This window comes from Carassius gibelio, chromosome A3 (genome assembly GCF_023724105.1).
Source record: "Carassius gibelio isolate Cgi1373 ecotype wild population from Czech Republic chromosome A3, carGib1.2-hapl.c, whole genome shotgun sequence".
NCBI lineage: Eukaryota > Metazoa > Chordata > Actinopteri > Cypriniformes > Cyprinidae > Carassius > Carassius gibelio.
The window spans coordinates 7175032-7199097 of record NC_068373.1 but is presented as its reverse complement, the minus strand read 5'-3'; the positions used below and the strand labels follow the sequence as shown (position 1 = coordinate 7199097).

The 24066-nt window shown below is 38.5% G+C and overlaps 1 protein-coding gene across 2 annotated transcripts in view; it reads right to left on the bottom strand.

The window, feature by feature from the left end:
- Positions 1–756: 756 nt before the first annotated feature.
- LOC127944938 (xylosyltransferase 2) overlaps positions 757–24066 on the bottom strand; it is a 30255-nt gene continuing 6945 nt past the window's right edge. Inside the window, exons 2-11 of one of the 2 annotated variants that reach the window (XM_052541382.1) lie at positions 14526–15045; positions 14257–14432; positions 9679–9881; positions 8002–8082; positions 6637–6853; positions 6250–6426; positions 5774–6030; positions 4608–4803; positions 4101–4434; positions 757–3364 (exon numbers count right to left, since the gene is read on the bottom strand). In XM_052541382.1, coding sequence (XP_052397342.1) covers positions 3042–3364; positions 4101–4434; positions 4608–4803; positions 5774–6030; positions 6250–6426; positions 6637–6853; positions 8002–8082; positions 9679–9881; positions 14257–14432; positions 14526–15045 — 2484 coding nt within the window. In that variant the 3' untranslated portion in view covers positions 757–3041. The remainder of the gene's footprint in view (positions 3365–4100; positions 4435–4607; positions 4804–5773; positions 6031–6249; positions 6427–6636; positions 6854–8001; positions 8083–9678; positions 9882–14256; positions 14433–14525; positions 15046–24066) is intronic. The other variant, XM_052541390.1, reaches the window with a different exon arrangement.

Genomic DNA, 24066 nt, shown 5'->3' with positions numbered 1-24066 from the left:
AGCAGCAGATCTCTGACAGTCATTGAGACTTTTCCTCTCGCACTCATCTAGAGATGTCACGGCGTCTTTCACCTCGTCTTGTCTCTGATGTGCAACGGTGACTCATGCCAGCGAGTCTTATGATGAAGTTTATGCTGTTAAATATTTAACAGCACTGCTTCCTGTGGCGTGCAGTTCAGGACATGTTCGTGAAGATTGTGCTGCACACAGCTGTGCTCACTGTGACAAAATGTTTTAGGTCATTCCTGTTCTGTTGAACTTTCTGAACTATAAAGCTTTTAAAAATAAAAACACTTTAGTTATATGTAGGATGCTTATAGACGTACATTCAATATTACCTTACTTTGTTGCTAACATTTGTGCAGCTTTCTTACTAAATCACCTTAGATGCATATACAAAGCTGCCTCATCAGTGGCTGTTTCCATGGGCCACTATATGCAAACCATCCGCCATATTGGAAATTTGGAATGGTAGCAGTCAATCCTGGTCCGTAAACACTCAAGAACAAGATGTCGCATCTTCACTTTTAGTTATTATACGTATGCGGGAATATCTGTATCTGCAATAGATTTAAGCAGATGATCTTACTAAACTCAACACATTTCAACAATATGGCCAAGACAGACGCGTTGATGTGTCGAGAGCAGTTAAATGTGGATCTATGTATACATATCTATGTCTGTCTCTTTCTATAGGATGTTGTCATTAAGGAAATGGCTTTTAAAAAAAAAACAACAAAACAAAACAAAACAACATTATTTCACATCTTTATTGTGCCATCATGTGTCATCTGTTGCTGTCCGTCGGCTCTACAAAAGGCTCAAACTTTCAGATTAAGACTGGTGGAGACCCGGTGAGACTAAAATTGGAATTTAAATACAAAAATAGCATTCATTCATTCAATTCATCCTAATTTCAGTTTCCTTTAAATACTACAAAAGCTTCACCGAAGCAAGTACATGAAGAGAAAAAGGACACTTTAAACCTAAAACACAGAACAACTGTATTACTGATCAGTAAATCAAAACCTGAAGCATCCCCTTTTAAACTCTGGGAACTTAAAATCTACTATAAAAGAAGCATTGTATTTGCCAAATAAAAGCAGCATGTTGCACAAGACATTTGTTGGAACATATGTTTCTTAGCGTTTTCATTGAAAGGCAAGAAAGCAAAACGTCATACATAAATGGACAAATGTGGGTGGTTAAAAACAGTAACAACCTGCTATGACACATTAAAATGGAGAGCTTTTCCAATCTGAACTGTACTTTGAATTTAAGTTTCAGTTGAACACAAAAATGAAGCAGACTGTATAAGCTGAGGTTTAAAATCCCGACGCTGTCAGGCTCTAAAAAGCACAAAAACACCCCAAATACCTCAGATCTATATGAATCAAGCACTACATTTTCAACCTCTGAAGCTTTGTGAGAGGAACAGAGCTCAATTAAAACTGAAAAATCACTTACATCATCCCACATTTGTATTACTTTCTTTCTTTGAAAGACAAATTAAGATATTTTTTATTAAACCTCCATTGAATTCCATCCAACCAACACTTTCAAGCTTCAAAAAGGTAAAGGCTTCATAAAAGTAATCTACTGTAAGTGACAGCAGTGGTTTTCATTATTGGTTGAACCGAGTTACTGACTGAAAATCTTCCCCTCCATCCTAACTCTGAAATCTTAGATCTGTGCACCAAGAAGCAATGCTTCAATTTTGACAATGGCTGCTGGGTTTCTATCCAACTATTTTGCTAAAAATTTTGCAAACCTCTGTGATAACACATGATAAGTGCATAAACTCAACGCCGATTGGAAGCATTCGATTTTTTAGAATTGTGCATTAAAAAATAAATAACCAAATACCACTAGTTTTTCCTTTTCTCGTAACTTAACATAAAAAATTTAGCTTTCAAAACAATCATAAATGTGATTTTGTAGAAACGGAGGGAGGGGGAGATTTCTCAAGACCTGAAATACAGCACATGAGTCCGTTTCATTCATTCAATGATGTGACCATTACACGCACGGTCTTTTTTGTTGTTGTTGTTCCACAGAAGACAAAAGTTAACTTCAACAAAGAGTGTAAAACTTAATTGTAGTTAAAAACAAACTGGTGGAAGACCAGTATTAAGCATGACATACTTTTACGCGGTATATGTATGAGCTACAGATCATGGACTGATCTTCAGTTGGATCACGTACAGGTTTTTTCGTACTTTCCGATTTGTGCGGCTGATAAAACTTTGCAGGAATGGACGAAAGAAGGTCCTCCAGATAAGGTGTTTTTCCAACTCAAAAGACATTCATCGTGAAAACAAAAAGTCACAGTATTAAAAAACCCAGATTCCTGTTTCCTGACAAATGGCTTTCATTAGTGTTTGTTTTTTTTGCCGTGTACGATGATTCCATGCAGCGCTGAAACTCGTAAAGTGAACGAATGTGTCAATCCGCTGGCAGAAATAGTGATGATTCTACAAGCTCCGCCTCCTCTGTGGAGACTCAGCCAATCAGAAGGGAGCTTCGTTTTACAGTAAAGTGCACTTCTTCAATCTGCTTCTGAAGTTTTGATATTAATGCTTCAAAATAAGCATAGCGATACAGCCAGAGGACTCCAGCGACTATCCTCCAACAGCTTCAAATACCAATTTTGGCCACTGTTTTACCGAGGAAAATAATGTGCAGTTTTTTTTTCTCATAACAAAGACTAAAAGTGTAAAATCGTTGAGATTTGGGTCTTTGTATCACAGACCCACACTGTAAACTATGTGCTAATAAGACTCTGAACCTCGTAACAAAGTATTTACATGACATCTGAACATTAAATTTATAAAAGCAAGACTTGTATGTCCATGTCTGGCAGTCTTCTTGTGCAAATTTAAACGTTTTCTCTGGTAGATTCACCCTCAACCATTTCCTGTCTTCAAAAAGAAGGTGCCTTGATTTAGTAATGGGATGGTCTGAAAGACCACGACGTAAACATCACTCTTGTGGACTGTTCTTCAGAGCCTTCGCTGCTCCATTTGTTTGAGCTTGCAAGGCTACCTAATGCGACCGTCTTTTTTGACTGGCCCCAGTTCTGATTTGGGGTCAGGGGACAAGGAACTCCAAGAGGTCTTGGTGCAGAGTCCTATGATGTGACAGGAGGAGGTCTGCTCTGAGCAAATGTCTCCCGTGACCCAGAAAGCCCCCACAGAGCTGTCCACCCAGGCCTCCAGTGGCTTCCCCACCAGAGAGGTCTTCTTCTGCGCCTCCTGCAGGGCAGGCTCGCTGGGTGGCAGCTTCAACACTTGGGCGAGCTGCTGGAAGCTTTGCTCCAAATACACGTTACCTGGAGGACCCGCGTGCACCCAGCCGTGGTCTTCTGGAGAAGAGAAGAGAAGGGCATACAGTCAGACAGATAAAGGTCAGCAGCCTGTGGATATTTATTTGCATTCAGAATAAAACAGGAAGCAATAATCTTCAATAGTCTTAAATGCATTCTTAAACACGATACATCTATATCTACAACATTTAGATATTTATTCTAAAATTTCATACAATCAGAGTAACTGATATGTGATGCAAAAATAAATTTGTAATATAGCAAGTGGATGTTTTTTAATCTTTTTTTTTTCTACTAAAACACGAGGAAGAATATTTAATCATTTATAAGAACCAATATGACAATACATATTGTTTACATCAAAATGTTGATAATTTATGAAATTTTATGAAACATTATCCACTAGTAACAATGTTGCTTATAATATTATATTATTTGATATAATTCAATATTTAAATAAAATCTAAATATATAGATAAAATACTGTTCCAAAGTTTGGGGTCTGTACAATTACATTTTTTATAAATTCCTATTTTTATGTAGCATGGATGCATTAAATTGATCAAAAGTGGCAATAGAGGCATTTACAATGTTGCAAAAGATTTCCATTTCAAATAAATGTTACTTTTTATTCATCAAAGAATCTTGAAAAAATTTATCATGGTTTCCAGAAGAATATTTACCAGGATGTTTTCAACATTGATAATAAGAGATGTTTATTCGAATAGAAAATGGTTATTTTAAATTGTAATGACATTACACGTTGATGTTTCACCTGTGCGCAGGGGCTCACGTCCCTTGAAGGCCAGAGGCATGACCAGAAATCGAGCTTCTGCTACACGCTGCCACAACCGCAGCACACGCACCGTCCAAACTCCAGGCCTGAGGGGGCGCTGAAGGGGTGGCTTGTATTGCGTAAACTCTGCCTCAACGTCTATGCTGATGTCATAGGAGGCTGCTACTATGAGTGCTGGGTCAATCCACACTATGGTGGCTGTCAGGTTGGGTCCACGAGCCCACTTCTGAACTGCCACCGGCTCATCCAGAGGTCCCATCACTCCGCCGAAGTTACGGAAGATTCGCTCCTTTGGGTCCCACTCAGTTCCAACCTAGTACAAAACAGCATGCACAAAATATACAAAGTTAAAGAACTACAGAACATATTCATTCCGTTTTCTAAATGCAGAAATGTATCTTATTGTAATTATAAAAAATAAAAATAAAATATTGACTTTCTACAATTCTACAATTATTTTGGCCACTTAAACCTGGATCTTCTCACCTCAAGGTGTTTGAGGCGCTCAAACTCATGAAGGTTGTGTTCCAGCTGCAGTGTTGCTTGAGGAACAGCCCACACCTCCAGCATCTCACGGGACCTGGTCACCATATTCTGCACCTCCTGCCTGACCAGATAACCCTGGAAACGGTCATCATAAAAATACAGGTGCACCGAGACAGGGAAGCCAATAGGTTCAAACCTGTGGGTATAAAAAAAAAAATCATCAAATTAATCATCTGATGACTGGACTGGAGGAATGGATGCATGGACTGGACGGGTTGGGATGAATGCTGATGGAGGGACGGATTGGGATTGAAAAATTTTGATGGATGGATGAATGGGATGGAAGGTGGATTTTGAAGAAGGGATGGATTGGATAAATGGACGGATGGGTTGGAATGAATGGATGCATGGACTAAATGGGTTGAGATGAATGGATGAATGCTGATGGAGGGATGGATTGGGATAGAAAGATTGGGATGGATGGATGATTGGGATAGAAGGTGGATTTTGATGAAGGGATGGATTGGACAAAATGGACAGATGGGTTGGGATGAATGGACTGGGATGGAAGGATGGATTGGGATAGAAAGATTAGGATGGATTGGATAGATGGATGGGTGGGAATGGAGGGATGGTTTGGCATAGAAAGACTGGGATGGATTGGATACATGGATGGATTGGAGCGATAGATGGATTGGGATGAAAGGATGGATTTTGATGGGTGATGATTGGGATAGAAAGACTGGGATGGATGGATGATTGGGATGGAAGGTGGCTTTTGATGAAGATATGGACTGGATAAATGGATTGATGGGTTTGGATGAAGGGATGGATGGACTGGGAAGGAAGGATTGGGATAAAGAATAGGATGAAATGAATAGATGGATAGGTTGGAATGGATGGGTGGTTTGGCATAGAAAGACGGATGGATTGGATAAATGGATGGATGAAAGGATGGATTTTGAAGGGGGATGGATTAGATGGATGGACTTGGGATGGAAGGAAGGATTTTTGACAAAGATTGGGATGGTTTGAATGGATTGATTGGGAATGGAGGGATCGATTTAAGCAATGACTGTGAGGGATGGATGAAGGGACTGACTGGAGGCTGGATGGATTAAGTGAAATGAATAGGGATGAATGGATTGGACGGATATGTCTGTCACCTGCAGGTCTCAGAACTGCTTTGAGTGGTCTCCTGCTTATGGAGGCCAAGTCTAAAGAAGGAGGAGTACGCCGTGAGGGCCACATCATTGAGGGACGAGACCCCATCAGCCTGCTCGAACAGGCTCTCCCAGTACGCTTTCAGTGCCACTGTGCCCGGAGGGTACTGGCCATACAGATGGTTGTCCAGGATCTCAATAGCCTCCTGGTTCACAGTGGACTCGAACTTACGGGCGAAGAACGTAGGCCGTGTTAGTTGCTATCATGGGAGGAAAGAAGGGTTGAGGTGGTTTCAATGTCTATGATCAGGTGCAGTTTCTATTCAGTTTGCTAAGAAAGACACTGGTTCCCATTCACTAATAATAACATGCACATTGTTTGTATGCACAGTTAGTGAATGAGACTCACTGTGATTGTTTCAATATAGTGTGGCTTCTGACTCAACATAACTGCAGGGATCACATAACGGTTCACTGACCTGTATTCTGATGAGGTCTGAGGGTTTGAAGTCATTTGGTGAACAGCCGCACCAGTCCACTATGTGCTTATATTGGCACTTGCAGCCCAACTTTCTGTTCCAGTTGGTCACACGCAGATTATTGTCGACCAAAGTATCGCACATGTGACTGTTTCCCAGCACCGTGTGAAAGAAAGACTGAAAACCAGACAGAGAGGAAGGACACATCACTTAATGTTTACAGCTCACTGCTGTCCCAATTAGATCAAATTACCATGGAGTATCACATCAACAGACTTAGCAATTTATGATTCAACCAGATTTAATACCCAACAATAACAGTGATTCATCGTGTTTCTTCAAATAGGTCATTTCAACTTTTATGATTAAATTTGATTAGTTAAGTACCTCAGCAGGCAGAAGAGCGTAGGTGTAAAACAGCTTGAGCCCCGTCACTAGCTCGTCTTGTGAGTTTACCACATACTCCACAAACTTGTGCGTGAGGGAGAACCAGTCCGAGCCTCCTGACACCTCCAGCCCCTCAGGGATGGTGCGCTCGCCCAGACGCCACATGTGGTTGTCACATTCGTGGAACAGGCGGTCCAAACCCTGCTTCTTAATGAACCTACGTGACAGGAGAGAGCAGGATGTTGACTGATGCCATGATAAACACTTTCCCCGCTGCATTATTTGAGGCATGTCAACAGAGTCAAGACGGTGTAACTATCCTGAAATCATAATGAATGACACAAGGAGTCTCATTAAAAGGCTGAAATTCCTGAATCGAAAGAGAAAAACTTTATAAAAGTAGTTTGGAACAGTCTTTTATATTGAGCTCCAATTCCATATCACTGTCGTAGACTGCATGGTACAGGTGTTTTTATATTTCATGTTACAAACCTTAAATCTATGATATTCACTATTCAACTATTAAATATTTTAAGAATATGTTTGAAAAGGTTCTGAAATTGAATATTTTAGGTGCAAGGTAAAGGTTAATACTTCATTACACCACTTGTCAATAAAACAATTTTTCCGAATGTTAAGAGAAACATGAAAACAACGATTACGTTTCTTATAATTATACAATTGAAAAACATCATTTTCTTTACATTTTCTCTGACATTATTAATTATCATTCATCCGAATATAGAGCTGGTTCGATATATTGAATTCTCACAATAATTGTTTTGGTGATATTCACTACCATTCAGTGAGGTCAATGAGGTTAACCTGATTAACAAGGCTGCATTTATTTGATGAAAATACAGTAAACGCAATTAAAACAAACTTTTGGTAACAATATCTTTATTGTACATTTTAATCAATTTAATGTGTCCATGCTGAATAAAAATATTAAATTCTTTAAAAAAATATTTAACTGTTGTGCATAGTTAGGCACATTATGAAAAGCACATTGATTTTTAATGCATACAGTTTGGACATTAAGTTTCCTACAGGCCATGCCATTAGACTGGTCTGGGAATCCTTCCTCGTCTCATGATTTAAGGATTAAAGCATCAAGACAGAATTGCTTCAATAGCAAAATAAGTGCTAGAGTTTGACTTATTTTTTTAATCAATTAGAATCATTTAAATGAATGAATTCATAACTCTGATCCAAAAGAAAAACTATCTTCATAATCCCAGCCCACAAACAAAGTAGATAAATTTGATTGAGCTGTCATTTACAGCATCCCAAGATGCAGATAGTATATGGGAACCAGTAACCTGACCTGGAATAACCTCAGAGTTGAAAGGGAAAGGAGTTTACCTTGCGTTCTCTCTGCCGTGAGACTTTAGGAAGTTCTTGTCACGGTTCTGGGACAGAAAAGCCACAAGTTCATTGTTGGTCCTGTTTTAGATGACAGTGAGAGAGGAGAGGAGAGATCATGTCAGAAACCCATCGCTGACTGCAGGGTGTTGTGGGTGAAGTCTTCATCTGGAAGGAATTAGCTGCTGCAGACAGGATTTGGTCGGTATCAACGTCTACATGTTCATCAGGCAATGTACACTGATTTGGCTAATTCAGCTTGCATTAAAAAAGAAAAAACATCAACGTAGAACATAGACGGGCATTATGCAAATGCGTACCTTGTGATGTGTGGCATCATGGAAGTGGGATTCGCACTATTGGCTTTACAACTGCAGATAATTTACATTCACAGACAGCTATTTTACACACTGCGTGAAAGGCAGCATTCGAAATGGCTTAATAGGGGCACTTTAAATCAGTATCATCAACCAATCACAAATTGTTTTCAGTGACCTTACTGCAATGCATTCTGGGATTGCCTGTTCCACGAAGATAGCACTGAAGGCATCATCCGAACAATCTCTTGGAATGGCTTCATCTACTAAATGACTTAGTCCAGTTCGCTGAGGTGTCGTGAGGGAATTGTGAGTTGGTGAAAAGTGAATAATTAATAGAATCGAACGTAAAATTTATGAATTAATTAATTAAAAACGCTAAATCGCAATATACCCAAGAGCAACTCATGATTGGTCTCAGAGTAGCTTGGTTATTATTTTGCTAATCGATTAATCTAGCGATTTTTAGAACGATTAATCATCGATTATTTTGCTGATTAATCAGTAGACATTTATCAAATATTAAGCTTTTGCAATTAGTTAAAATATTTAGTTATACATATTCTAACAAATTAAGGTAATCACTTCAGCTTTTGAAAATCATATTATGTAATTACAGTTATACAATTAATTTATACAAATAAATATATTTGGCACACAAAATGAGATTGCAGAGAAACTCTTTTATTCACCACTTAATTATTTAATTACCTAAAATTACCTAATTACCTATATTTTTGTAAGTCATATGGATAAGAAACCAAATAAATGTTAAGTAATAAGACATTTTATTTTTTGGGGATAAATAATCTCTCTTCAAATACCTTATAGGGTTATGAGAATCAAAACAGACCTGAGCTGGATCAAGCTTTGATCTCTGCAAACCAATCTATGACTTTAATGAAATGTTTTTTTGTTTAATAATATTGTAAAGCTTCTTGATTTAAGGCTATCCTATTGCATAAAGCACTAACTAAATAAACGTGATTTGACTGTACTCTACTGGAGTACTGAACTACAGAGCTCATCCACATCTCCGTAATCAGATGCGTATTAAACTGCTGCCTTCTCACCGCTGTCAGCTTTTGATGTGTTTATTTTGTTATTAAAGGAAAGCACTACATATTTACATCCAGACGTGCTCAGTGGCCTCCGGTTTGGCTGTGTTTACCCTGAAGCACTGCCGCTGCTTCTTCTTCTCTTGAATTGCATCAGGGAGAGCTGAATTACATTATTGTGCTACAGTGCAACACTAGTCAAACAGTGTTATTGCAAGCTCTTACATTAGGTCATATGATATAAAACGACTACTCGGAAAAAAATTGGTAGAACTGGTAGAACTGACTAAGATGAAGCTGACCTGGTAGGGAAGTCTGTGGCACTGAGGTTGATGAAGAAGTCCCAATTCCAGTCCAACATGGACAGCAGGTCATGCATGCTGCGCAGGTAGGCCTTCAGCAGACTGGCCCCGCCCCAGATGGTGACCATGCGCCAGGGGGTAGCTCTCACGTTGGGGTAGAGCTCTGCTATCTGCAGCACCTCCCGGTGCATGTAGTTTGAACGCTGCAAGGCACAATATAACAGTCTTCATTGAGCACCAGTGGTCTTGAACATGGATATATCATGAAAGAAGGATGATTACTGCAGTTCTAGATGCCATAATGCTTCTGCTGCTGGAAACAGGAAGATTTCTTGTCAGTAATTCAGTTTAGCTTTGAAAGACTCAAATATAGTGAAACAAATGAATTCAAATGAAACACTAGAATCAGACAAGACCGTCATATTGAGAGGAAGAGACAGAGCAGATGTTGTGCCAAATTGCATCAGGGTGTGAGTGCTCCTCCAGCAACAGACCGGCAAACTCTACACACACATCTTTGTTCTCCAGCTGCTCTAACACATGAGTTCAAATCAAAACTCAGACGTACAGGGTCAAAGTGGCTTTGTGAATGCCACTAGAGGCTGCATGATAAGTTTGGCTTGAACTGGTGTGGTGTGCAGTCTAAAAAAACTTGACCATAACCAAATATTCTGGACCGACTGAGCCAACAGCTGAAACCAATGCACACACACACACACACACACACACACACACACAGGCTTCAACAAATGTTAAAATATTGTTTAACTAAACAGTAATTACGCACATGTTAGTATTGAGCAATATTGACTTTAAAGAAACTTAACAAGAAATCCTACTTTTCTTATGAGCATATGTGAATTCAAATATTTATTCTGTTTCAAGTGTTTGAATTGTTCCATTGTGTCTGCATAAACAGGAAAAGCAAATGTAAACTGATTTTGCAGTTGTGTTTGAATTTTGACCTCAACATGCTTCCGAATTCAGTGCGTCAAATGACAGTCAATATTTCAGTCAAGATTTTCAAAAGATTTTCTTTCCGCAGCTGTTTTTTTATATTTCTTATAGTATAATTCATTTCCCATAGTTGTTTGTTTTGGAATTTATCTTCAGAAAGCAGCTCTCATTCTTCACAAAAATCAATCAATCTGAAAGCAGTGTTGGCACTGAAATATTACCGCTTCACACAGAAGCCAATTCAAACCAAACAGCTTTCTTTTGGCCTACACAGCAAATCCACATGACCAACATAAAGGATTAGTCCACTACCAGAATGAAAATTCTGTCATCATTTACTTACTCCCCACTCGTTCCAAACATGTATGAGTTTCTTTCTTTTATTGACCACAAAAGAAGATATTTTGAAAAATCTTGGTATCAATGGTGGCCAGAAAACTGTTCAAAATATAATTTTTTTGTGTTCAATAGAAGAAAGGAACTCAAACAGGTTTGGAACAAGTGGAGGGTGAGTAAATGGTGACAATTTTAACTCTGGAAGTGAACAAATCCTTTAAACGTGGTGAAATCTGTGTGGGAAAATATTTCACCTTTGTTCAAAACTCCTACTGAAATTACCTGATTTTGTGGCAAAAAGGCTGAAAAACTGTAAATGTGACAGCAGCTTTACTCATCGAATGGCAAATCATTACTTTCAACTAGTTCCCGACCGATATGGATTTTTTGGGTACCGATATTAGGGAGTAAAAACAAAACAAAAATTGCAGATACCGATATATCAGCCGATATTCTTTGTGTATATTATAGTACAGTACCAGTCAAAAATTTTGACACTTTCCCATTCGTGTGTCCAAATATTTGACTGGTACTATATATAGAATACAGTATATACATAAACAGAATATATATATATATATATATATATATATATATATATATATATATATATATATATATATATATATATATATATATATGAACACATTTTTTGCAATGATCACTCAAATGTGGTAATCAAACACTTATAATGGCATGACAGAGATATGCAATGTAGCCAGGGCATTTAAAAATTTGACAAACTTTACTATCCAAAATGAGTCTGACATCAGTGCACTGAAAATTAAAGTTTAAGTTTATTCAACTTTAAAACCATTCAATACCATAAACTTTATTTGTTTAAAGTGCATTTAACTTTGGAACATTAATTCACAGCTTTGCGCTACTGTCTTCACACACAGACAAAACTTACTAGAAAAGTGTTAAATAATATAGCGGAGCACGAGGCACAAAGTAATTCGGAGTAAGTTGTAACACGTGGTTTTAATATTTATTTTACCATAGTAAAATTTTTATTCTGGCTTAAATACATTTTTAATCTCAGTAGGGCTGGGCGATATATCGATTATTAGCGATAGTATCGGAATAATTTTGACGACGATGTAAAATTTGAATATATCGGGAATATCGAATATTTCAAATTCAAGCATACTTTCCCAAAAGAACGCGAATGTCCAAAAAAGGAACCTGTAACTGCTGACTGCTCTACGCCCCTCTACTACAAGAGCTTAATGATAGCGGTTGCCAGATAACAAGAGTTTAAATCTCAGAATCAGATCTCCACTGTTACAAGGATACATTTTCTGCCCGGTGTTTGCTTATTTTAAGCAATCTGGCAACCATGCGCACGTGCTCACTCCTCATTGCTGAAGAGCCGCCGACGATAATCTGAAAACACTAACAAGCTGGAATTGAGCGATCTAATGAAAGCGTCGTTCAGCTGGTCTGTGTTCTGTCATGAGATCTCAACTGTATTGTTTGCATTTGTGATTGCAAAATAAATGCACTTACTCAACTGCTGATGTTTGAATAGAGAAACATAGGCTATGGCCATTTGGAATTACTATTGGGGAATTTCACTGATATGTTTACCAGTTTCCATAATATAGACCGAGAGAATGCAAAAGTCTTTGGTATTCATTTATATATATATATTTATATATAAGAAACAGCTATTTGCTTCAGCAACTAGCTCCCCATCTAAGAGGGTTTTTAGTGTCAGTAGGAACATAGTTTCATGCCAAAGAGCTTCTCTTAAAACCGCAGACAGTTGACAGGTTTTGTGTTCTTAGCTTAAAAACTTGTTGAAAAAATTAAAATAAAATACTTATCCCAGTTACATAGTATAAATTGTGAATTGCATGGACTAAAAAGTTGACAGAATGCACTTTCTGTACTTAATTTGCACTGCTTCAGTTACATATAGGCCTACATGTATTCATTCAATAAAAAGAAGTAAGTGATCTCTTGGTCTAGATTTTTTTAACTGCTTAAATAAGATGTTCAATCTAAATAGTTTTTTTTTATGGGCAAAAGAAAATCATGTTTTGTTTTTATTTAAATGCAAACGCAAACATATCAAGATATATATCCAATATCATAAACATTTTTTTTACAATATCGAGATATCTTTTTTTTTTTTATATATCGCCCAGCCCTAAATCTCAGTTTTAACTATTCATTTAAAATGAGACAAATCTGCTATTATTTTAATCTCTGATCTGTTATTTATTATTTGTAAAACTGCGTTACAATGTGCTATAATATGACATTAGTGATGTAATTTACACTATTTACTTTAATTTTATTGAGACACAATGAGAAACAGGTGAATAAAGTCAATGTTAAATAATAATTTCAAGACATGTAAAGCATTTTTGCTCATTTATGTGTCCAAATTATGGTTGCAATGTGTTCAGTGTCAAACTCCAAAATCAGTTTATTAATTTTTTTCATTCGATCAGAAAAGATTTTAAGCTGTCATATGGTCAAGTTACAACATGCCCCTCAGATGTTACATGTTGTCACATTTAACTTCCATTTTTTTAGGGTCAATAAAGAAAAACGTATACACTGTAATTATGAAACAAAGCGACATTTGTATTAGACAAGTGTAAAATTACTGTGTATAAAATATATATATATATTCAGAGCATCATGTAGATTCACACAAACTGAGAAAGTAAAATAGTGTTACTTTGTGCTCCATTCTCCCCTACTGCTGTAAATAAATACAATATAAATTCACGTCTCATGCACTTTAATGCCCTTTAAATCCATACATTCACCCGTACCCCCCGTGTGAAAATATTAAATTCTAAAATACAACATTATAATAAAAAGTTTGCACACTCTGATATAAACAATCCCAACACACAATAAACAGATAGGGGGAAGAAGTGATGCTTCATTTCCCTTGTAGCACGCACAAGTTACGATTCTATGTCAATCAATCAATGTTCTGCAGTGAGTCTAGCTCCACCAGACCAGACTACTGTGCTAGGTACACCAATATAGAAGGGTCCCAAAAAAGGTAGGGTACGGTTAACTTTTTTGGTACGACATCACAACTTAAGACAACTGAAATGGAGATAACTGTGAACTGTACTGTCCTGGGCTGTGTTTCCCCAAAAGCATCGTAAGCTTAAGTTGATTGTAGCTCCATTGGTTTCAATGGGTCAACGATGTATTTTGGGAAATGCAGCCCTGAACTGTACCACTTGGTGAAAATGAGCTATTAGACACTCAAACAAATCCTGCACAAAATTGTGTTTTCTAACTTACCTTGTCCACATGGATGTAATAAAAGTGGTCTTTGTGATAGATGGCTTTGAGGAGACGTTTCAACTGTCGGACTGCTCGCCCATGAACCACCAGCATAAAAACCACCCTTACTGGGTTTTCTACCTTGGAGAGGTCGATGTTGGCAAAATCTGTATGCTGGATGGCACTGGAGATCACTAAATACAGACAGGGAGAACACAAACAAGCTCTACATGTCTATTAACTTTCAAGCATGACCGGATGATATGATGGCTGAAGGATTGCATTACCATGCTGTGGGCAAAACTGAGGCAGAGACTGAGGCATGAGCTGGCCCTCTTGGTGCTGGCATACGATGTTAGCGATCTCCTGTCTGCACTGCCGCGAACCAGCGCGGTGGAGGGCAGACAAGGCGTCCTTGCCCGAGATTTCACATTTGGGTACAAAGTCACTGCTTGGGACTTGAGGAGCACCCTCAACGCTGCCAGGTTCTCCTGGTGCTACTAGATGGATTTTTGTCATTTCCCCTGCCTGCGACTCGCTGAAGTTACGACTACTTGAGGGATCATAATGGGCGGCTTTTTCAACCCCCACTCCAACTTTTGGCCCACCAAGACTCTTGTCCTTCAAAGAGGGCTTGTTTCTCCATCTAGACCCCCTTCTGATGATGGTGGTGACGGCAGGTTGATCCTGGCGCTGCCTTGCCTGGCCGTGGTTCGCCCCAGACAGGGCGTTTTGCCTCTCAACGGCCACAGGGTCCATCTTCTCCTGTCCATTGTGGTCGGGCAACTTTGACCGCCTGTGTTGCCGCTGAGAAGGAAACAGAGTAAATAAATCAGAGTTGTGATACTGAATCCCTCCACATCAGTGCAAATGAGAAAAAAGGACCAAACTTTATTCTCAAAGGAGGAAGTCTGTTTTAGAACAGACGGATGATTCACACTCCGAGAACAAACTTGCTGACGCTGCTGGGAGCACAGAAGAACAATATGTTTGCTTTGTTTCTCATTTGTGGTTTCCCTGGCTCCAGTTGTGGTTATTTTTAGCATCGTTTAGTGGCAGGAATCAGAGGAAGCAGAGATCCGTAATGAGGATAGTGACTCACAGGAGGAGGTTTGGGTGAGAGCTCGGCCAACACTGAGAAACACTCAATGCCATTATCTTAAAGCACTAACAGTGGCATATTTTAGGAGCATTAAGATTTACTGCATTAAGCAAGAGTTAGGTGTTTCGCTGTGGGAAATCATCTGCTGAGGTGCAAAGCTCCTGTGTGATGAAAGCCTGAACTGGGGACTGACACGTCTGGGCGCTTCACACATGCTATAAAGGTCCATTAAAATGATCCTAGAATGTACAGTGTAGTATTTACTGGTGGTTATGTGGTGTACTCAACTTATAAACAAATCTCTAATAATTTCAGCACCACTCAAAATGTTCACATTATTTATATCTAATATATTTTTCAAAAAAATAAATAAAAATGTGCAGGTAAATATTACGGTTGTTACTGGTCTCTGGTATGTATATGTGGGTCAGACACGAGACGTCATCAAATTAAATTTACAAAACTGATTTAAAGGTACAATTTGTAAGATATTTGAAGAAAAATATCCAAAAACCACTAGGCTAGTGTTATATATTTTGTCCAGCTGATTACTAACAATTCCCATTCTAAACAGTGACATGGGGCAGTGCAGTCGCCTGTCAATGACGTTAGTTACCCTTTGTTACCGCCTTTACTGACGTAGAAACCACATGACAACAGTGCCATGGACAAACGTGGAAGTAGTGTCTAGCATCCAGCAAACCACTAGCTTGCTTCAAGCAGTTCCTTATTTACTTCTTGCACGTTTTATGGTGGATTGTGTTACTTATTAATGGAACATAATTACTGTTTACTGTCTGCCGCTGGTTCTGTCGACAAGGACAGCTCCAGTAAATGTAAGCGTTCGGGCCAACCAAACGACCCAAAAGAGTTTGGGACAAGAGGAGAAAGAGAGCGAGGATCAATATCGTTGTTGCATTTTCTAGATGGAGAGAGCTTCAACTAGAAAGAGATGCCGATCTCGCTTGTGTTTTACTTGACAGGTGAGTTGTTTTGATTCTTATCTTTACAGAAAATGTATGCTATTATAACGATCAACAAGATTAATATTATGGGGCAAACACACCAAACGTGGGGCATCGCGTCTCTAGACCCGTGTGAGGACGCGTCTGATCCATAGTCTGATCGCATCTTTGCATTGACTTTGTATGTAATCTACTCGCACAAATTGCTGAACTCGCATTTACTATAATTTGCTAATTATTGTGTTTTAATGTACACGAGTGGTAATCGTTTTCATATCATCTGATTGATGGCCGTCAGTGGTTGGGTAGAAGACAACAAATCCCATCATTCCACTCTCCTTCTTAGCGTCATCAAACCACGCGATTGTTATTGTTTTTGTAGTGCGCCCTCTAGTGGCAGATCCTAAAACCTGTACCTATAAAATACATAAAAAGCACACTGAATCCAAATGTCTACTTTAATGTTTCAAATAACTTTTGTAAAAAAGTCAAAATGTGTGTATATAAATAATGTTCCATCCTCATACAGCTTAAAAGACACATTTTTGTAAAAATGAAACAATGTAATTATTCGGACCTGTAGAAGAAAGCTGACACCGTACTGATGTTTAAGTTGTTGATGTACACATACCAGACGCAGTCTGAACAAACAGATTTCATCACGTGCAGAATGACAGTGTGAACAATGAGTCCTAAACACTGGTGTGTGCAGAGCGAACCAAACCTAAGAACCGCATGAGAAAAGCCTTATCAGCACACCTGCCAGTGATATTCCAGTGCTGATCACAAACAAAATGACTTGAGGCATGTGGCCATGTGGCCTTCCATTTTCACACAATCCCAAACAAGTCCATTACGTTTCCTCAGCAAACCCATGAGCTCATGACTGCACACACCTCAGTGTAATGATCAACACGAGTCCCATAATAAGGTGAAAATAAGATCAGAGCAAGCACAGCTCTTGTTAAGGTCCTTGCACACAAATTCCAAAACTTTTGCACATTAAAAAATAAATATGACCTCACGTTGTGCCAGTCACATTTACACACTACCTCCGAAACTGCTTGCTCTGATCTTATTTCCACGTTAGAGAAAATAAAGTGAGAAGATAACATGAAATGGCACAAAATTTGTCTAGTGCACACGGTTCCTACGTTGTTTCTACATGATTTGTTTCTTCTTCGTTTAATGCATACCAAGACATGTAATCGTTTAAGTAATTGTGTGTACCAGAATGGAAAGTCCTGCATTTGTTCCAATGCAAGCAGAGTAAATCACTCACTTATGCTACTAAATTTGGTGCTAGGTGACAAAATAATATCTGTATTTAGTCATTGGCTAACAAGTTATGGTTGTACTTTGTGTCCGCACATTGAGAAAAAAAAATCTAACTTTGTTTAAAACCTGCAAATAATGTATAGTCCTACAAGGCTATTATTATCAGAGCATGTGAGCCGAGTATAGCATCACGAGAGGGTAGCGTCATTTTACCAGCATTGTCTAGTACAGCTGTACTACATCGTGTTACAGCACAGTAGCACTTTTGCAAACAGGAGCAAGTATACTACATAGAATTTCCTGTCTGCACGTTATTTGAGCAGACTTAGCTTTTTCCTTTAAGCAGGAGTGATACACGAGTGGAGCGTTAACATGGGCCATGAGCAACTCAACAGCATGCACATTCATAGAGCGGAATATTGAGCAGAGCATCACACCGTGCAGTGACGACGGAGGGAGAGTGAAACCTGTGCGCTGAACACTGCTGGGCAATCCAGCACACCAATTATTTTTGGCCATATTTTCTTTCATCTAAAAGTTAATGCATTAACTAATGTGATTTTATTGTAAAGTGTTACCTATTGTTCTTTAGAATTCATTTGCACTTTAATATGCAAAATGTATAGAGTTATTTTTCCTCTTAAAAAAAATATATACGTTATAATAAAAAATTTGCTACTTATTTCAATATCATGATAATATTGTGTACCGTGAAATATCGTATACCTTTACATATTTTATACCATTATAAAAGCTTCAGCGTTAATTGCAACATGAAAATTAAATTGACCGTCATATGCATAGCCCAGATATTAGGAGAGCACGATAAATCGCGATTAAGACTAAATCTTGCATAAATCACCCCTGTCTAGTGCAATTATGATAATGCAAAGGTTACGATTATGTTTTTAAGCGCAGCTTGTCCATGATCTCTCTTTGATCAGTAGAAAGTGCTGCTCCGTCTGAAATCACTACGAGTTTAACTCGCTTATAATGAGCATTTGTAAAAAGCAATGCTCATCAAATATCATCATTAAAAATATACTTTATTAATATGAAAATACATGTGAAGGCTTGATGAACAGTGATTGAAAGATGCCCATAGGCATATTTGGAGTTGCTGCATGAGAGCGTTCTCTGGCTTTTAGATGCAGCAGCATTCAACCATACTTTACTGACAAGCTGCGCATCAGGAAAAAAAAATTTTAAATAAATTGAGTGTGGTTTATTTTTGATTTATCGTGCAGCCCCACCAGATTTCTTTTTCCACTTTCAGCTCTGTCTCACGCTCACCCGTGTGTGCTAGCTTTCGAAGCTTACTAAACCTGCATGAGCGTGGATGAAGGAGTTTGACACATGCACCTAGTAGACTTGTTCTCTCTCAACATTCACCTCACACCTGTGCTTGCTGTATATTGGGCTGCACACGGATGGTGCCCGCGGACACATATAATTACAAAAACTGCGTCAAATCATGGACAGTTGCGGGATGTGGGCAAAGTATACTTTGGGCTATAAAGACAAGCTTCTATCATTGCCAAAAGAAGAATGTATTTGTAAAACAAACAAACTGAAAAAGACTATAAAAAACACATCCAGTCCTGTGGTAAGACAAAAAAAAAATGCTTACCACAACTTCGCAAGGCATGCAGATGTGGTACTGGAAGTATGTAATGGGAGGAATAAAAAGCAATTCCCAGCACTTTGTGCTATAGCACATTACACAGCAAGTCTGGGTCTATGCCACACGTCTGCTGCTGCCCACACACACAAAAACAATGGACTGTGGGAAGAGCAGAGCCAGCCAGTGACCAGCAGCTCTAGACCAGTGTCCATACACACAGCACCAGTGGGCCTCATTATCAGGAGCTGTTTGGACTTTCAAGCTCAGTCGTTTCAAAGTAAACCTACAGCTGTTTTGAAACACAGTGAGTTTCCTATCTAGACAGTATCGACTCGTTCAGAAAGCTGAAGGCTGTTTAACAAGAAAGGCAGTATTGTGGAGAAGACAATCCCAGAATACACTGCAGTGAGCTCAGTAAAATAGATTATTAATGGACAGAGTATAAAATTATTAAAAATATGATAAATATAGCTTTTATTTATAAATAGTAATACAATTAAATGTTTTAGATATTCATAAGTCATTCAATGCTGAAAAGTACTAAACAAATAGGGCAATATAACTGTTATTGGTCAATTTAATTTCCCCAATATTTGTGAGTGCTGTGTAGATGTACTGGACTGTTTGTGTGCTGACAACATAGTATTTTATGCCCACAAGATTGCACAAAACTTACAGCATAAAGGGGAGCATTAAACAACATCTCACAGCTGACAATTAGGTGACTGCTGTCTGCACACTGCCTCTCACCAAAGTTTACTTCAGACACTCAAAATAACCAGCAAACAGGGAAGTTTGTTGTCATAAATGAGTCCACACTGGATACAATTTACACATTAGATATGAAACAAACTAATTATCTAGGAATATTTTAAAGGGGGGGTGAAATGCTCGTTTTCACTCAATCTCCTGTTAATCTTGAGTACCTATAGAGTAGTACTGCATCCTTCATAACTCCAAAAACATTATATTTTATTATTATATTCATAAGAGAAAGATAGTCTGTACCGATTTTTCCCGGAAAAACACGAGCGCCTGGAGGAGTGACGTGTGGGCGGAGCTAAAGAATCACGAGCACCAGTAGGCTTTTGTGTTGAGCGCGTCTGGAAGCTGTGACATTACCCAGAGCCTTTGAAAAACATATTTAACGGTTCTGACATTACCTTGAGGAAAAAACCATCATCCAAAATAAACCATGGCTTACAGTCAGATTCAGCCGTTTATTTATGATCCAGAATCAAATCACGAGGCTGAAACTGAACGAGAGCAGCAGCAGCAACGACTCGCTCCGAGCGGGGCTCGAACCCGGGTCTCCGGCTTGGGAGGCGGATGCACTAACAAGGAGGCAGAGATATTTGAAGCAGTTTTACTCACCGCCTGCGGCTCCAACACACGATCGTGACCCTTTTTCGTTGGGATTGCATCGTCCTTAAGAAATAAACGATACGCAAATCCGTCGTCAAACTAGGCCTTGTTTGTAAAACAAGCATCTTCGAAATGCAGGGAACAAACACAAACACTTGCACAACTCCGTTGATGCTCTGTAAAAATAAACTCCATCCACTGGTCCCTTAATGCTGTTTCTCTTTTGGTAATCTGTGCAGGGTTGTCTTGCCCTGGCAACCAAAAACACACTTCTTTTGTGACTTTTCGCGACGCTCTCGCTGTGATCAGTAAATCGCTCTGATCAGTGAAGTCTGTTGTGCTCTCAGTGCTCTGCTATACGGGAGCGCGCGCTCTTCCGGCAGAAGTGCCTTAGGACCCATATAAGGAAATTCCGCTCCATCTAACGTCACACAGAGCCATACTCGAAAAAAACTTTCCGAAACTTGTGACAAACGTACAACTTAATTTTTGAAACTTTGTCCATGTTTAGCATGGGAATCCAACTCTTTAACAGTGTAAAAAACTCAGTATGCATGAAATAGCATTTCACCCCCCCTTTAAGCTAAATGGTTGGCCATACCTAATATCCTATTTAATGCATCCTCTGTGGCGGTGGTGAAACCATGACATAAAATGGGCTAATGGCACAATATAGCTGTGTCCACTGTCCTATTTGCCAAGTTCAAAAATCTTCAAAAAGACTGGCATAATTTTCATTTTTGTTTGAACTATCCCTTTAAATTCATTCAGGCATGACTGACAATCACTAAACAGCTTTACACACTTCCTGTATGACAAATTTATTTTCCATTACATTTTTAAATGTTCTATTATAGAAAACTAAATACAAGCATAAGTCTGGAAATGCTAATATTTTTTTCCATACTTTTCCAGACCTGGAAATTACTCGAATCAAATTCCATACTCTTCCGAACTGAGTAGGAACCCTGATAGTCTTAATAAAATGGTGTTCATTGAGACTGATCTGCTGGTTAGACCAGTTATCAAATCACATTAGACCTGTTTAAGTTTAAGAAAGAAGTTTTAATGTTGAGGTTTTTTGTTGCGTTTAGGGATGTGCCGATCTGATATTCATATGTCGGATCGTGTATCGGTCAGAGAGGGTTTATCCATATCCAAGATTTTGCATATTATTCTGTGTTACTTCTGAAGCCATACAATAGCTTAAAGGGTCAAATTTTGTCATTAATCACTTACCCCCAAGTTGTTCCAAACCCGTAAAACCTTTGTTCCTCTTCAGAACAATATTTGAGATATTTTGGATGAAAACCGGAAAGCTTGTGACTATCCCACTGACTGCCAAGTAAAATACACTGTCAAGGTCCAGTAAGTATGAAAGACATCATCAGAATAGTCCATCTGCCACCAGGGGTTCAACTTTTCTCTGCTGTGGCTGTCAAGTCATTCGTTCAGCCTTTAAACCCTGGTCACATTGGGTTACGAAAGTCAGTTCGGTAAAGCGATTTATTGGCGGTGCAGATCCCTACGAGTTAGCTCCCTCTTCTTGGATCCGTGACGACCCGGTGATTCTTCCTTCATATTCACATTCTTCCTTGCATACCCCGATATAGTCAACTACCTGGTTTTCTCGCCGAGCCCATACACAGCGGAAGACCTTAAATCCTACAAGGGTTTGGAGGCTTATAACCAGATGGTGTGTGGATGGGTGAGGGAGACGCAATACCAAGTTATCAACGACCGTTGTATTGTAAAGGCCAAAGTAAGTAATGCAATAACGTCATTAATCAACCTATACTTAACTGTATGATATCATTGCGATACTCGAGGTGTAGCCAAGTGACTCTCAATCATGTTTTTTTTTTCATTTCAAAGACTCCCAGTTTGCTATCTACACTGTACACTATCATAGTTAGTTTCATAGTATTTTATTCTATAATATAAATGCACATGTACAATCTGACACCCCAAAAAAACCACACACTATTATTCTCGAGCTGTCTTATTAGTACAACCTGAAACATGGCAATAATTAACCATTTTCCTTGACAACGTTCGGGATATACTTCAGTGCCAGTGCTTTGTTGTGATGCGAAGTGCCTCCAACATGGCCGACTTCCGGTCTGATGATGCGCTGTGAAAACCCTCTATTATATTGGATGCGTTCATTGTCTCTTAAAGTGACCGTGCCTAATTTAGTGACTGGCTGCTGTAATGTTAATCCAAGAAAATGAAAGAAAATCACTCACTGCTCTTGAATGAATTACTTTGTAGTTTTAACAGTCAAACCAAAAATTATTCAGAAACCAGATATAATTTTTGATATATATAGCAAAACTGTAATAAATGTGAGAAATGTTGAAGGTGTCTGAATAAATGTAGGATTCATTGTATATTTCATTTTTACATTGAAGACTATCCAGTGCTATTATTTGGTTTCTGTACCTTGACACCTACAAACTTGAAAAAAAAAAACTTAAACATTGGTGGGAAACAGGAGTAATGTTGTTTGCACCTTGTGCAATGTGGAATTAGATTACAGCCTTTTCAAGCACTTTGTGATACATTTTGGAAACAGGAGATGAGCCCCTTTTCTAATGCACCACCTAGCTTGATAAACCCCTTCTCAAAGACTAACTGTTTGTCAATTTTATTTGGGTAACACACATATTCTGAAAGCTTTCGGCAGAATTCGAATGAGCCATTTTAATCTAGATTAATCTAGATTAATTTCAAGATCACAGTGAGATTAATCTAGATTTAAAAAATTTATCTATGCCCACTAGGGATGGGCATTCGATTAAATTTTCTTAGTCGATCGTCGGGAGAATTAACGATCGACTATCGATTAATCATTAATTTTTTTATAATATAATTAATTATTTAATTTTTATAATTAAAAAATGCAATGAATACAAAAATACATCGTGTTTTTCCTCGGTGAGACCTTTATTACAAGATCAACTTGTGGCAGACAGTTAAACTACGTTCAGGCAAACCGAACATTTATGCGCGTGCATATGCAGTGCTCTAAAGCAGCGGAACCTGCAGCTGCTAGCAGGCGTTCTTAAACAGAGACCTCATTTGTTCCAAAACAATAATAATGATAAAAGAATCATGTTAAACAATAACATAAAAAAAACATTATAATACTTAGATCTGACAGATTTTGTGTAACTCAAAACTATCCAAGCCAGAAGAAAAGGCCAGATTTTAGCCTTCCTAACAATTACGCTAACGTAACAAATTATGCTACTTAAAGCCTCATGAAAAATAACTAAATTTAGTAACTAGCATACAACGTCTGCACGAGTCTACGGATTTTTGTTGAGAAATACCGTATAAGCATGTTGATATGATCTGGTGTCAGACGCGACCGCAACCATGGTGACCGTCAGTCCAGCCGCCGAAAACACCCACTCTGAGGGAACTGACGTTGCCGGGATGCACAGGACAGGTACATCATTTGAGTCGTGGCCGAGTTGTACTTAAAC